The sequence below is a fragment of the Adiantum capillus-veneris genome, chromosome 3 (assembly GCF_014529385.1).
Source record: "Adiantum capillus-veneris isolate H3 chromosome 3, ASM1452938v2, whole genome shotgun sequence".
Classification (NCBI taxonomy): domain Eukaryota; kingdom Viridiplantae; phylum Streptophyta; class Polypodiopsida; order Polypodiales; family Pteridaceae; genus Adiantum; species Adiantum capillus-veneris.
In genome coordinates, this window is record NC_140933.1 from 37,354,808 (window position 1) to 37,368,878 (window position 14,071).

The following is a 14,071-nucleotide window of genomic DNA, read 5'->3' on the forward strand; positions in this document are numbered from 1 at the left end:
CTCACGGAGGTTCTGCATGAAAGGGTGGCAGAACGTGGCCAAGTTGCAGATGCCAAGAGACTGGAAGTGGATTAAAAAAGTGTGCAAAGCCAAGAGGATGGCGGAGCTTTTGTGGAGTAGTAGGAGGATGAAGATGCAGATACCAAGTCTGCTTATGGTGATGAAGACGAACACACAAGCTCCAGAAGAGCGAGGTGAAGACTTCTACATGTTGAAGTGCACTAACACAAGCGCTTGACCATAAAGTCCAAAATGGATGAATCGCATAACCGTATTAAAAAAAAATCATTTGTCATTGAGGGACTCTTCTACAACAAGGTACATGGGCATGATGATACCTACGTCCTTTTGGATGATGAGCCCCATGCTTTTGTCTGCTCCCACCTGGTGCGATGCATCGGGTTTTCGATGTGCCTAGTGAAAATTGAGCCTAATGTATATGAATTGTCCAATGATGTTTTTGAACAAACCTACAATAGCATGCCCCTAGAGGAGAACTTGTAAGTTATAACTTTGAAGCACTCCCCTAACATGTTCATCTTTGTGACAACAGTGTCTACCACCTTTGCACCACATATGAGTACTTTGGCAAGCCACTTGGAGAGCACTATGAACCACTTCGAAGCACATTCAACCCACTTACAACCACTTGATGATAGCTTCCAAACCACTTGACAATCACTTTTGGGTCACTTGACAAACACTTTCAAACCACTTGACAAGTACTTTTAGGTCATTGAACAAGAACTTTTTGACCACTTGGTAAGCACAAAACACTTTAGGACTCCTTGCAAAGTACTCTAGGACCACTTGCAAAGCACTTTAGAACTACTTGCAAAGTACTCTAGGACCACTTGCAAAGCACTTTAAGACGACTTGACAAGTACTTACAGGCTACTTAACAGGCACTAACAATCCCTATGCACTTTTTGACCACTTGGTAAGCACTTGAGAAGCACTTTTAGGCCACCAGACAAGCATCTTTAGACCACTTGCAAAGCACTTTAGGAATACTTGCAAAGTACTCTAGGACCACTTGCAAATCACTTTAAGACCACTTGATAAGTACTTACAGGCTACTTTTAGGTCATTGAACAAGAACTTTTTGACCACTTGGTAAGCACTTGAGAAGCACTTTTAGGCCACTAGACAAGCACCTTTAGACCACTTGCAAAGCACTTTAGGACTACTTGCAAAGTACTCTAGGAGCACTTGCAAAGCACTTTAAGACCACTTGACAAGTACTTACAGGCTCTTAACAGGCACTAACAATCCCTAGGCAAGCACTTATAGACCACTTGATAAGTGCAACTCTGAGTGAAGCAAGACTTTGAGGCGAGTCATTTGGGATTTATGCATTGCGATGAGGATCATATATATGTTATGGCTAGTTGTACAAGCAAGAGTTCCTATGGGTACATGAGTAGCTTCCATGGTCTGTAGGAATTTCAAGAGTGAGGCCAAAGTTTAGCCTCTCTACCTTTGACAGAAATGATGTAAACAAAGTGGATGCCATTAGTATCCTTGCTTGGGTCAAGGGCTACTAGAGAAAGCTATGCTTGGTAGTACTTGGCCAATGTGTATATGATATGTGGAGTGCTCTAGCACCACAAAAGCACAAACATTCTTAATGAGATTACTAGTTAAGGGTTGCTAGAGAGAAATGTCCGGAATGTCCTATCTTGGGATTCTTTGTTTGCAGAATATGCTCAATAAGGATAGGGTCAGTAAGCACTAGGCTGTGGAACAACCAATTCCACAATACGTAGCAACACCGCATACCTTAGCCCACTGATCTTAGTACTTTTTGTCACTTGCAGCAATAGGATCCTTAGATTTAGGCCATCATACATCATCTCAGATCCTCCACACCACATAAGTTTTACAAACAGTTTCTTTTGATTGATGGCCTAGCCTACTATGTAGAGGTAGGTCCACTATAGTGCCCATCCGAACCAACATACCGATCACTCCAAGCAATCGGCCAAACAAACCCACGTGTAGTAGATGTGGGTTGGTACTCATTGACTTCCATTTCCATGTTGTGCATGAAATACATCAACCCATTACATGTGCCGCGAACCACGCAAACTGATCTGCTATGCCCTGTTGAACCTTGTATCGGATGGGCATAGCCGGCTGTCTTGTTGTCGCCAACATCTGATGTATTTTGGACAATTTAATCATCTGCTTCCTTGTATGCCGGGCCCTGTATCGACCACTCATTGCACGCATCGCATCATCATGCAACCCACCTTGTTGAGAGGGAATCCATCGGCCATCTAGGATAGTATCCACTCGAGTCCTTGCTGATAGGAATCATCGCACCACTTGTAGTATTTTCCAAGTACTACACACCCCCCATCGCCGACTAGCCGTCTTTGTCAAGGAGGAATACATTTCCCATCCAAGGCTTGCATAAGCACCAATTCCTCGGGCTCCATTCGCCATCCCAACAGCCCCTCAATCTTCCTACATGTCACAAGACCTCTGCTCAAGGCTTAAAAAGGGGCTCTTGGCCGGCTACAAATCTCATTTTCATCTTGCCAATTCCTTGGCTCTTAAGTGCCCTAGTATCCAAACGGTACTTAATTTGCCATACAATGGTTCTTCAGATCCCGGAATGTAACTGGCTCCAACATAGAAGAAAAAGCACTCCCAGGGCTCTGGTTCTCTCTGGGTTCTATCGCCCAAACCCCGCAAAACCATACATTTTGGAAAAAAAGACCAGCTGCCTGCTGGTGGACCCAAATTCTGGCGTAATCTACAGCAACCTTCCATTATCTATCGTATTTTAATGACTGACCAAAGCAAGGTTCCTAAAATCATCCCCAAAAATCCAAGTCCTTCAGCTGTTCTCCAGGAGCCGGATGATAATGTGATGCACACATGTAATGGACAATACAGGGCCGGATCAGCATGCAGCAGTCGGTGAAGCAGTCATCTATGCTCAGCCAGTACAAGGATAACAGAAGAGTATCAGATTAGTTCAAGTGGTTTAGGGAACATGCAATGGATCAATGTAAGCACTATTGGGAAGCAAAAGTGCTAAAGTTGGGTCTGATGTCGGCCATGCATGGTTGATGGATAACCCCTCGACAAAGGAAATTGGGAGACACAAAGCTATGCATGATGCGCCGCCTAATGATTGTGTTTTTCGGGAAGTATTCTAACCTAGGGAGGTTTAAGGATATGCGATTGAAGTGGATGCATTGCCTGCTTGGCATGAAAGGGGATTTTAGTGATCACCAGCCCGACTCTACACGTGGGTTTGTGTGGCTGATTGTTTGCTCCTGAGGATAGCGAACAAACTAATGTCACCACATGTGGTACTATTTATGCTTTCCAAGATGAGGGACTCAAGGCTTGCAAGTCCCTTGTGTTGTTTGACGATTGCTCAAGTGGGACTTGGAGTGAAGAGCACCATATGGGCCTGTTTGCCCCTTTTTTCCCTTGTGATGGGGAAGTGTTGAGGTATGAGGGAATGCCGAGCTTGAGAGCCGATGACTTTCTTACACATAATGCAGTAGTAACCTCTTCGGAGGAGGGAATGGCTCCTTGTCAAGGGGGGACCCATTGGTCATCTATGGCCTGCATTAGTAGCCTACTTTTCTGCTCCATTTTGTATGACCTACCTCGACCCACATCAGGCTTCAAAAACCAGCAAGCAGCTCCAATTTGTTTGGCTTAGCCTTGGCTTAACCCTGATCATGCTTAGTGGCCCTTTTGCTTCCACTTCCTCATACATCCTAGTTGATTTGTATTACATTATCACTGTACCCACAATCGGACCATGGGGCCCTTTACCCGAGTCCCATACCAGGCCTTTATGCCTGTTGTCTTTCCCACATAACCCAGCTCAACGAGTATCGTCTCAACTCGGAGACTCCCAATATCACACACCAGATCCTCGCAATCGTACATCAGAAAAACCTCGCATATGTCCACCATCATTAGGCCTCTCTCAGCCCTATTGCATGCCCGTTTGGTGGGCTCATTGGCCAAAACAAGAGCCATCCCTGGCCGCCACTCATAATTTTGATAACACTCAATCTTCATACCTGTCACAAGCCCTCTACTTGGGGCTCAAAAAGGGACTCTCGGCCCAACAGAGTTCATAATCAAGCAGGTTTGAGACACCGGTTCTTCCATCCCCGTGACCTTTACTGAACCTTGTATCGGCTGGGCATAGCCAACTGTCTTGTTGTCACTATCATCTGATGCATTCTGGACAATTTAATAATCTGCTGCCCTGTATGCCGAGCCTTGTATCAACAACTCATTGAGCACATCGCATCATCATGCAACCCACTTGTCCAGAGGGAATCCATCGGCCATCTATGGTAGAATCCACTCGAGTCGACTTTCTTACTGATAGGTATCATCGCACCACTTGTAGTATGTTCCAAGTACTACACCCCCCCCATCACCGACTAGCCGTCTTTGTTAAGGAGGAATACATTTCCCATCCAAGGCTTGCATAAGCACCAATTCCTCGGGCTCTCAAGTCCCCTAGCATCCAAACAGAGTCTTAACCAAATCTGATCCTTCACTGCCATACAATGGTTTTGGAGCTAGCCCTGGTTGCCATTTTCCATCCCAACAGCCCTCAATCTTCATACATGTCACAAGACCTCTGCTCAAGGCTTAAAAAGGGGCTCTTGGACAGCCGCAAATCTCATTTTCATCTTGTTACCACAATTGGATCATGGGGCTCTTTCTTGGGTCCCATACCAGGCCTTTATGCCTGTTGTCATTCCCGCATAACCCAGCTGGACGAGTCACCGTCTCAACTTCGAGACTCCCACTATCACAACCAAATATTTGTGATCGTACATCAGAAAAACCTCGCATATGTCCACCATAGGCCCGTTTGGTGGGCTCGTTGACCAAAACAAGAGCCAGCCCCGGCCGCCACTCATAATCTATGCTAAGGATAATGGGGGAGGGAATTCCGGTTCTCTCCCACTGCCACGTGTCAGAAGCTCCTTCAAGCGGCGGGTGTGGCCTGCATTTCCGTGAGCACAGCCATGCAAAGAGAGAGACGGGAGAAATTCCGGGCTCCCTTGACACGTGGTGCTCTTGGATGCGGGGAGACAGAGAGCACTTAGGGAGAGAGAGGGGGGAGTTATTCGTAGGCACTTTACGTAACTCTGGACAGCAGCCTCCTTTATTTCGCACGAGAGAGAGAGAGAGAGAGAGAGAGAGAGATCCGACGAGCACTGCAGTCTGCAGAGATTGAGGATCACGAATCACCACCAAGCTTGATAGAGATTAGGTTCTCCTGATAGCACACAAAGAATGGCATTGCTGTTGTCATGCCAAGAACGCCAAGCTGTTGTCGTGCTGCTTGCACGTAGGCCTACATTTTTTGAACATGCGCCCACAAGCGTTGGCATGGCAGACATCATGTAGCGCCACACGTGGTTACAGCGGGGCATCCGCAAGTGCATGGGGCAGCATGCAATACTACTGCTCAAGCTCGCCTCGACGACAAGGTGTCACAGTTGAGCAGCTAAGAGCCACAAGTGTTGAGAGAGAGAGAGAGAGAGAGAGAGAGAGAGAGAGAGAGAGAGAGGCGGCCTCTACGTGCAACATGGAGTCAATAGTGGGTACTGTGGATGACGATGGGCGGTAGAGTGAGGCAAGCTATGATGTACAACACTATGGGCAATCACAGCGGGGCAACCAAGCAACAAGGGTTGGAGAGAGGCAGCCAATGGGGACGAACGCTCAAAAAATGAAGAGTGTTGACTGCATGTGTGTGTGTGAGAGAGAGAGAGAGAGAGAGAGAGCACTATCGTGCTTTTGCTCAAGAAGCCAGAGGCTCTGCTACTCAGCTACAACTCGAGGGCGCTTCTCTGCCGTTGCCTAGGACAATGCCAACCACCAGGTATTCATCTCTCTCTCTCTCTCACTCAAATGACTTCTTGATCTGGTTTGACCATGCCTCCCGTTATGATCTGTGCAGCGTGCACCTAATAGTCCATGAAACGTTCTGGAAGGCAAGGAGACATGAGCTCGATGGTGTACACCATGCCCTCCACGCTATGATGGGGCTGTGTGTGTGTGTCTTCATCATGGGCACCTCTACCATGCCCTATTGCTGAGCTCAAATCTGCTCCACCCCTCAAGCCCCCATGCTCTATGATGCAAGTATGAAGCGTTCTCTCTCTCTCTCTCTCTCTCTCTCTCTCTCTCTCTCTCTCTCTCTCTCACACACACACACACACACACACACACACACGCGCGCGCGCGCGCGTGTTGCCTTCCAGTCCGTCTCAATTTTGAAGACGTTTTTGCCAGGCTGCGCCAGAGAAGAGAGAAATTAGAGAGAGGCCATCTGTGCACATCAAAGCAGGCCCAACAAATGGAGCATTTCGACTGTATGTGTGTGAGAGAGAGAGCAAATCGTAAGCGTCGTAAGCATCTTCTCCCTCCACGTCATCACCCTTTCTGAGGCTTTGTTCATATCTTCTTACATTGGCTTAACACGTTCGACTTTTGTCCTCGCAGATCAAAACAAAAATTGTTGTTGCTAAGAAAAGTACATGAAAGCATTGGGGAGGAAAATATTGTATCAATACGAAAGCTTCGTACCATATAGGAATTTTTTTTTTAGTTTCCAGAGTTCTAGATATTTATGAGCATTTTTTAAAAATTTTCTTGCTCGGTTTTGGTTTAATGTTTAGAGATCGCCTCTCATAGCTTTGCTTTGTGTTGATTTTTAGTGAGTGTTTAGTGATGAGAGTTGTGTTTGTCTACATTTGACAGCATCATGTTCTTTGTTTTGATTAGATAAAGCCTACAATATGAACTTCCTATACCTCTTTGTTTCACTTCCAATTCCATGTTTAATGGCACCTGACGACAATGGTTCCAGGCGATGCTCTAGCTCCCTATCCTACCTCTACTACTCACGAGTCGTGGATTTCATGAGTCCAATCTCCAGAGAGAGAGAGAGAGAGAGAGAGAGAGAGAGAGAGAGAGAGATTTGTGTTCATGGTGTGCATGTCGAGGTGTGAGGTGCATTTCCCATGGCAAGTTTGTGTGAGTTGCGCTTCCTCTAGCTGTATATATATGAGTCAGCTGTGTATATGTGCATGAAAGAGAGAAAGGCAGACTCTAGAGTTGTATGTCATATGGTATGCACGTCAAGGAGAGAGAGATAGAGTGGTTGGTGTACTATGCTTTTAAGTGGCGCCTACCAACTCATGAGAGAGAGAGAGAGAGAGAGAGAGAGAGAGAGAGAGAGAGTCGTGTCGTAGGGTGTGTATGTCGACGCACAAAGAGCAAGAGTGGTTGGTGTACCGTGCTTTAGAGAGGGGCAATTGTTGATTAGCCATGTGTATGGTAGTGGCAGTGGCAATGGTGTGGAGGTAGCGTTCATGAGCAAGTCTTGGCAATGGTGAACTATGTTAGTGTGTGCAGGTCTAAGTGTGAAGTGTTAGAGCAATTTTAGTGTGTGTAGTAATGAGAAGAATACGAGGAGGGTATAGTGATGTATATGTAGGAGTGGTAAGAAGTTTGTTTTGCCGCACCAACTCACACTTTCGGCCCCTTCCCTCGAACAAGTGTCAGCACGAGCTTCATCTGACAAATTTTGGACCAGTGCATTGCGCAAGGTGACTCCGACGTTAGGTGAGAGCAATCAACACAGAGCGAGCAAGCAAGAGAGAGAGAGATAGATAGATAGATTGTATTATCGTCCACGAAGGTCAAATATGACCCATGGGACCAAACAAAATTTTACAATTGCATGCTTATACGTGAAGACATGAGATACATATCAGTTAAGGATTGAGGGTCCATCAAGAGAAAAAAGGAGGGAACAAAATCTAGGGGGGAGCAGTTGAGGGAAGAGCCTCTTTTGGAGTTCGAAACTGTTGAATGATAGTTTTACCGCCTCGATACACTGCCCATTTGCCTTGCGTGCGGGCTTCAGACATCTTCTTGAGTTCGTCCTTTCTTATTTTGAGTTGATTTGTGGTCAGCTCCTCAGTAATCCAAAGCTTTGTTCCTTTGAGGAGATGGGATTGACGTAGAAGCTTCACTCGCTCCTCTTTATCCTTGAAAGTAAGGACACAATGCTCAGGGCGCACATCTCGGTGTGTATCATTGATCCAAACGACCATCTCCGGTTTGATGTTGATTGGTTCAAGGATGTCGTTGAGTTTCGTAATTGCTTCTTCAAGACTATCCTCAACTGTGCACCTTCGTGTCTTTGGCTCCACCTTCGATGGCATATTTCAAACCAATGTACCATGGCTATGTAAGTTGACACAGGCGCAGGACGTGTGCACGTGAGAGAGAGGGAGAGAGAGGTGCTAGCCTCCCCTTCGAGTCTCCGACGTCTCAACTAGGCTGCTAGCTCATTTGCACTTTCGAGGTCTTCTAAAAAATTCACATGCTTATTGAAGACATGTGGCATTGCACAACATGCTTGCATGGCCAATAGAATTCACCATTATATGGTAAGACTAGGGTTGTTGAGATAAAACATCGTACTCAGGGTATCGCTCCAGATGCAATCACATTAGCTTGCATCTTGATGGCAAACATGGCATGGAGAAGGGGGATATCTACGACGAGATGTTTGGAGCTCAGGCTCTATAATGGGGAAAGGAATGGCAAGTTTAAGGTCGCAAAGCTTTGAGCTATTTTCAACAGATGCAGAGAGAGCGCACCTCTCTAAACACAATCACAGACACTTGCACCTTGAAGGCATGTGGCATTACACAGGATGCTAATATGGGTAAAAGAATTCACGATGATATTGTTAGACTTAGGTTGTGGAAAGAAAACGTTGTGTTGGGCACTACCTTAATGGTTGACATGTATCCCAAATATGGCATACTTCATAAGCACAAAAGTGTGCAACGAGCCTCCTAATCAAGATGTCGTCTCTTGCAATGCACTAATTGTAGGATATGTCGAACTTGGGCAAGGCTAAGAAGCTTTGTGTTATTTTGGCGGATGCCAAGCGAGGGTGTTTCTCCAGATGCAATTACATTCTCTTGAATCTAAAAGGAAAACAAGACAAGGTGAAGGGGGTAGTCTACGACGAGACGTCTGAAGCTCGGGCTCTACAATGGGGGAAGGAAAGGCAAGGGTTAGGGTCACGAAGCTCTGGGTTATTTTTGAGCGGATTTAGAGAGAGGGCATCTCTCTAAACACATCATGTACACTTGCACCTTGAAGGCATGTGGGGTTACACATGAATTCATGATAATATTTTTAGACTCGGGTTGTTTAAAGAAAACGTCATGCTTAGCACCATCTTGGTCGATATGTGTCAACAAGTGTGGTGCACTTCATGAAGCACAAAAAGTCTAGGAGGAGCCTCCTAATTGGGATGTCGTCTCTTGAAATGCATTGATTACGGCCATACTAGTTCCAATAATACTCAATCTTGATACTTGTCACAAGCCCTCTACTTGGGGCTCGAAAAGGGGCTCTTGGACCATCAGAGTTCATAATCAAGTGGGTTCGAGACACCGGTTCTTCCGTTTTCGTGACCTCAACTTCACCTTTAGTTTCGCTTCGAGAAAGCATCAGCTTCCAATAAACGGAATAAGCATACTCGAGGCTGTAGGTTCTAGATCTATCGCCCAAAGACCGCAAAACAATACAATTGCAAAAAAAAAAATCACTTGCTTGCTGACTAGGAGTAGCTTACAAAACACAGAGGATTACATCTAGAGAGGCACCCCCACTTCACATTGGTGAAAATAGCCCGGTGTCTACTGGCACTAATTGGGAAAATACCACTAAAAACAGCCCAATGCTTGCTGGCCCTTCTTTTGTCAGGCAAACCTTGCAATCAGTGTATTGCAAGAATGACCTCCTTGATATGAAGCTCCTCAATCACTTTTTGTGCATTTTGAAAGAAGTACACCACAATTGACAAATGTGTAGACCAAGGCATTCCCAAACACGATCTCTTTTTCCAACTACCCCTAACAAACTATATCATCGTGAATTCTTTTACCAATATCAACCTCTTCTGAGTGCCACATGCCCTCAAGATGCAAGCATAAATGATTGCATATGGAGAGAGACCTTCGCATCCATTGAAAACAACCAAGAGCTTCTTGGCCCTTGCCTAGATTGGACAAATCCCATGATTATTGTGTTGCAAGGGACACCCTTCCCGAGAAATACACCACATTTGACCTACATATCCACCAAGCAGTTCCCAAGCACAACCTCTTCATCAACATCCCTTGACTGCCAATATCATTGTGATACCGTTTGCTCATATCAGCCTCTTGTGTAGTGCCACATGCCTTCAAGATTGCATCTGAAGAGAGACCCTCACTTTCCATCCACCAAAACGAGCCCAATGCTACTTGGATCTGCCCTATTGGACATTGCACATAATTAGTGTGTTGCAAGGGATGCCATTTTGGAGAGAACCCTCGCTTTGAATTCACTAAAAATGGCCAAAGGCTTTTTGGCCTTGCCTTTGTTGGGAATTCCCACAATCAATGCACTTCAAGAGTCAAAGAACAACTAAAAGCAGCCCAGAGCTAGGACGCTCTAAACTTGTTGGGCATTTGCCGCACTCAGTGTACTCTAAGAGATGGCATTCCATACAAAAGAACTCCTTAAGAATTCTTTTGCCCATATCAACATGGTGTGTTGTGCTACATGCCTTCAAGATGCAAGCATAGGTAATTGCTACCAAAGAAATGGCCTTGCTTCACATCCACTGTCCTCACTTTGTGTCAGCTAATGCCATTCGTTGTTGGCCATATCTTGCAATCAATGCACTCTATGAGACGAAGTACACCACATCTCGCATAGGCAAACATGTTGACCAAGGTAGTCTCAAGCACGACGTTTTCTTTCAACAGCCCCTGGAGAAACAACCTCACTTCGCATTTGCTCAAAACAGCCTTGAGGTTCATGGCCTTGCACCTTTTGGGCTTTTTGAAGTACACCAAATTTTGTGGAAATGTTGACCAAGGCATTCCGAAAGACAACCTCTTTATTCAACAATATATGACTAATAATGTCATCGTGAAATGTTTTGCCCATAGCAGAATTTTGTGTAGTGCCACATGCCTTGAAGAGGCAAGCATATGTGATTGCATCTAAAGAGACACCCTTACTCTCTGCACTCACTAAAAATAGCCAAGGGTTTCTTGACCCTGCCTCTGTTGGGAATATCCCACAATCAATGCACTTCAAGAGTCAAAGAAAAAATTGGCAGACATATCGACAAAGGCATTGCCAAGCATGAGCTCTTTTTTCAACAGCCCATGACTAACAATATCACCATCGTGAATTCACCTTTATGAGCATCTTGCAAAACACAGAGACACCCTCACTTCACATCGGTGAAAATAGCTCGTTGATGACTCGCACTGCCCCTATTGAGCAAATACCGCAATCAGTGCATTTGCTGATCATGACATGGGATTGAACTCAAGAAATGCAGTTGCATCATTAACTTCAAATCAAGGTACAACTCCAAATTTTGGTAGATTAGGGTTGTCTCAGACGACCTATGGATCACCTGGAGTAGCTTGGGATTTAATTCAGGTTGATGAAGGAGTAGGAGAGAGCCAAGCAAGGCTAGATTTTGATTTGAATTGTTGACCAGTGTTGCAAGACAACGATGATGTTGTACTGTCAAGTAAGCATCACGGGAATCGGGCTCCATTTGTTTTTGATGTCTCAAACTCAGGTGCAGCAAATAGGGTGCCTTCTCACCCTCTTCATTCTGCTATACCCATCATGATGCTTGCATTTTCCATGACTAATTCTAAGTTCTCTTACCCTCTGGGAGTTGATTCTCCTTGGTCAAACTCAAATTTTTTCCCCCAAATCAGCGTTTTTCCTAGTACCACATGCAGGTGATTGCATCTAGAGAGTTGCCCTCGCTTTGCAAAGCCCAGAGCTTGTATAGTGCCACATGCCTTGAAGATGAAAGTGGTGATTGCATCTGAAGAGACACCCTCGCTCTGCATTCATTGAAAATTGTCCAAGGGCTTCCTGGCCCACCCTCTATTGGGCATTTTCCACAATCAATGCACTTCAAGCGTCAAAAGGACAAATCAGCGAACACATCAATGAAGGCATTTCCAAGCATGACTTCTTTTTCAACAGGCCATGACTTACAATATCACCATCGTGAATTCTTTTGCCTATATGAGAATCTTGAGAAACACAGATGATTACATGTGGAGAGACACCCGCACTTTGCATCGGTAAAAATAGCCGACGCCTATTGGCACTGCCCCTATTGGGCAAATACTGCAATCAGTGCATCTGCTCATCATGACATGGGATTGAACTCAAGCACTACAAATGCATCATTGACTTCAATCAAGGTAAAACTCAAAACTTTGGTAGATCAGGGTTGTCTTAGAAGACCTATGGATCACTTGGAGCAACTTGATATCTAAATCACGTTGATGAAGCAGTAGAAGAGAGCCAGTCAAGGCAAGATTTTGATTTGAATTGCGGACCGGTGTCCAACAACCCTTTCATCTCTTTTAAACATGTTGTTGTTGGAATTAGGGTTGCAGAGAAACGCACATAGCTTGGAGAAGACGAAGCAAGCTCAAGGCACACAATAGATAGTGTGTTACTTAGTATGCAATGGAAAGATAGATAGCCCTAGAGTGATGGGCGTATATACAATGCACGGGGAAAAAACCTCCTAAAGAGGGAAATGGCCCGGCGGTCCTAGTGTGTGTACACACATCACTACCACATGTATATGGTAACAAATCCCCCCCGGAGTGATGCGGTGAACGAGAGCTGGCACATGAGTAAAGGGAAGTGCCATGCCCTGAGGACATGATCAGTCCACAAAGGGGAGTAAGCCCAAAGCTTTGCGGAAAGCTTCAAGCTTCTCACGAGACAATGCCTTTGTGAGGTTGTCCTATGTTGGCACATAAGCCAAGCTGATCTCTCCTGCTGAGAGTCTCTCCTTGACATAGTGGTAATGCACCTCAATGTGCTTTGTGCGAGCATGAAAAACTGGGTTCCTTGCAACTACCAATGCGCTTTGACTGTCACTGTAGATAGTGTTGGCAGTGTCCTGTCCAAGACCCAAATCAGCCATAAGGCGTCTGAGCCATACACACTCAACCATAGCTGTGAAGACTGCCCTGTACTTAGCCTCACAACTCGAAGTGGCCACATTAGGTTGCTTCTTGCTCAACCATGATATACATGAACTGTCAAGCATGAAACAAAAACCACTTATGGACACTCGCGTGTCAAAACAACCAGCCCAATTTGAGTCCGAAAAAGCATGTAAGTCTGGCGGCAATTTGGGATCAAACAAGCCAAGATGTAAAGTGCCACTAAGGTAACGGAAAATCCTCTTGATAGTCTGCCAATGCTTAGACCTTGGGCTATGCATAAATCTGCTGACCTGTGAGACTGCAAACTGAATATTTGGCCTTGTGTTGCATACATAAATGAGGTAGCCAACAACAGTTTGGTAAAGAGTGACATCAGCAGGATCGCCAGCATCATGTAGACTCAACTTCAAACCCATTTCCATGGGAGTGGTAATAGGTTTGCAATCCTCAAGTCCAAACTTACATAGCAATGTCTCTATGTAACTTTTCTGACACAAGGCAATACCACCATCACATTGCTTAAACTGTATACCCAAGTAATGATGCAACAGCCCCACATCTTTTATCTTGAAAGTAGCATTCAAATCAGCCTTAAATTCAGCAATATGTCTCCCATTTGGTCCAGTGATCAGCAAATCATCGACATAAAGAACCACAATGAGAAGTACATCACCCTCACTCTTTACATACAATGCGCTTTCTGTTGGACTGTTACGAAAGCCTCGTTTAACCAAATGAGTGTCAGCTTTCTCATACCAAGCACGAGGAGATTGCTTCAACCCATAGAAAGCCTTCTTACATCTGCACACTTTGTCCTCTTGTCCTTTTATGACAAAACCGTGAGGTTGCGTTACATAAACTTCCTCAAATATATCACCATTCAAGAAAGCAGTAACAATGTCTGATTGATGTATATCCCAACCAAAATGAGCTGCCAATGCACATAGAAAATGCATAGTAGTTAT

General features: G+C 45.1%; 1 protein-coding gene across 1 annotated transcript; it reads left to right on the forward strand.

Moving 5' to 3' along the window:
• Positions 1 to 1,218: 1,218 nt before the first annotated feature.
• On the forward strand, positions 1,219 to 6,760 carry LOC147460765 (uncharacterized). The gene is made up of 5 exons (XM_086508468.1): positions 1,219 to 5,893; positions 5,972 to 6,029; positions 6,112 to 6,156; positions 6,307 to 6,413; positions 6,517 to 6,760. Exons 1-5 carry the CDS (start codon positions 5,880 to 5,882, stop codon positions 6,605 to 6,607), a joined length of 315 nt encoding a protein of 104 aa, XP_086364594.1. The 5' UTR covers positions 1,219 to 5,879; the 3' UTR covers positions 6,608 to 6,760.
• The last annotated feature ends 7,311 nt before the right edge of the window (positions 6,761 to 14,071 follow it).

Excerpts from the sequence above, each read along its gene's own strand:
- LOC147460765 (XM_086508468.1), top strand. Across the intron at positions 6,030-6,111 it reads GGAGACATGAGCTCGATGGT|CTCAAATCTGCTCCACCCCT; the intron begins GTACACCATGCC and ends CCTATTGCTGAG. Across the intron at positions 6,157-6,306 it reads CCCCATGCTCTATGATGCAA|GCTGCGCCAGAGAAGAGAGA; the intron begins GTATGAAGCGTT and ends CGTTTTTGCCAG.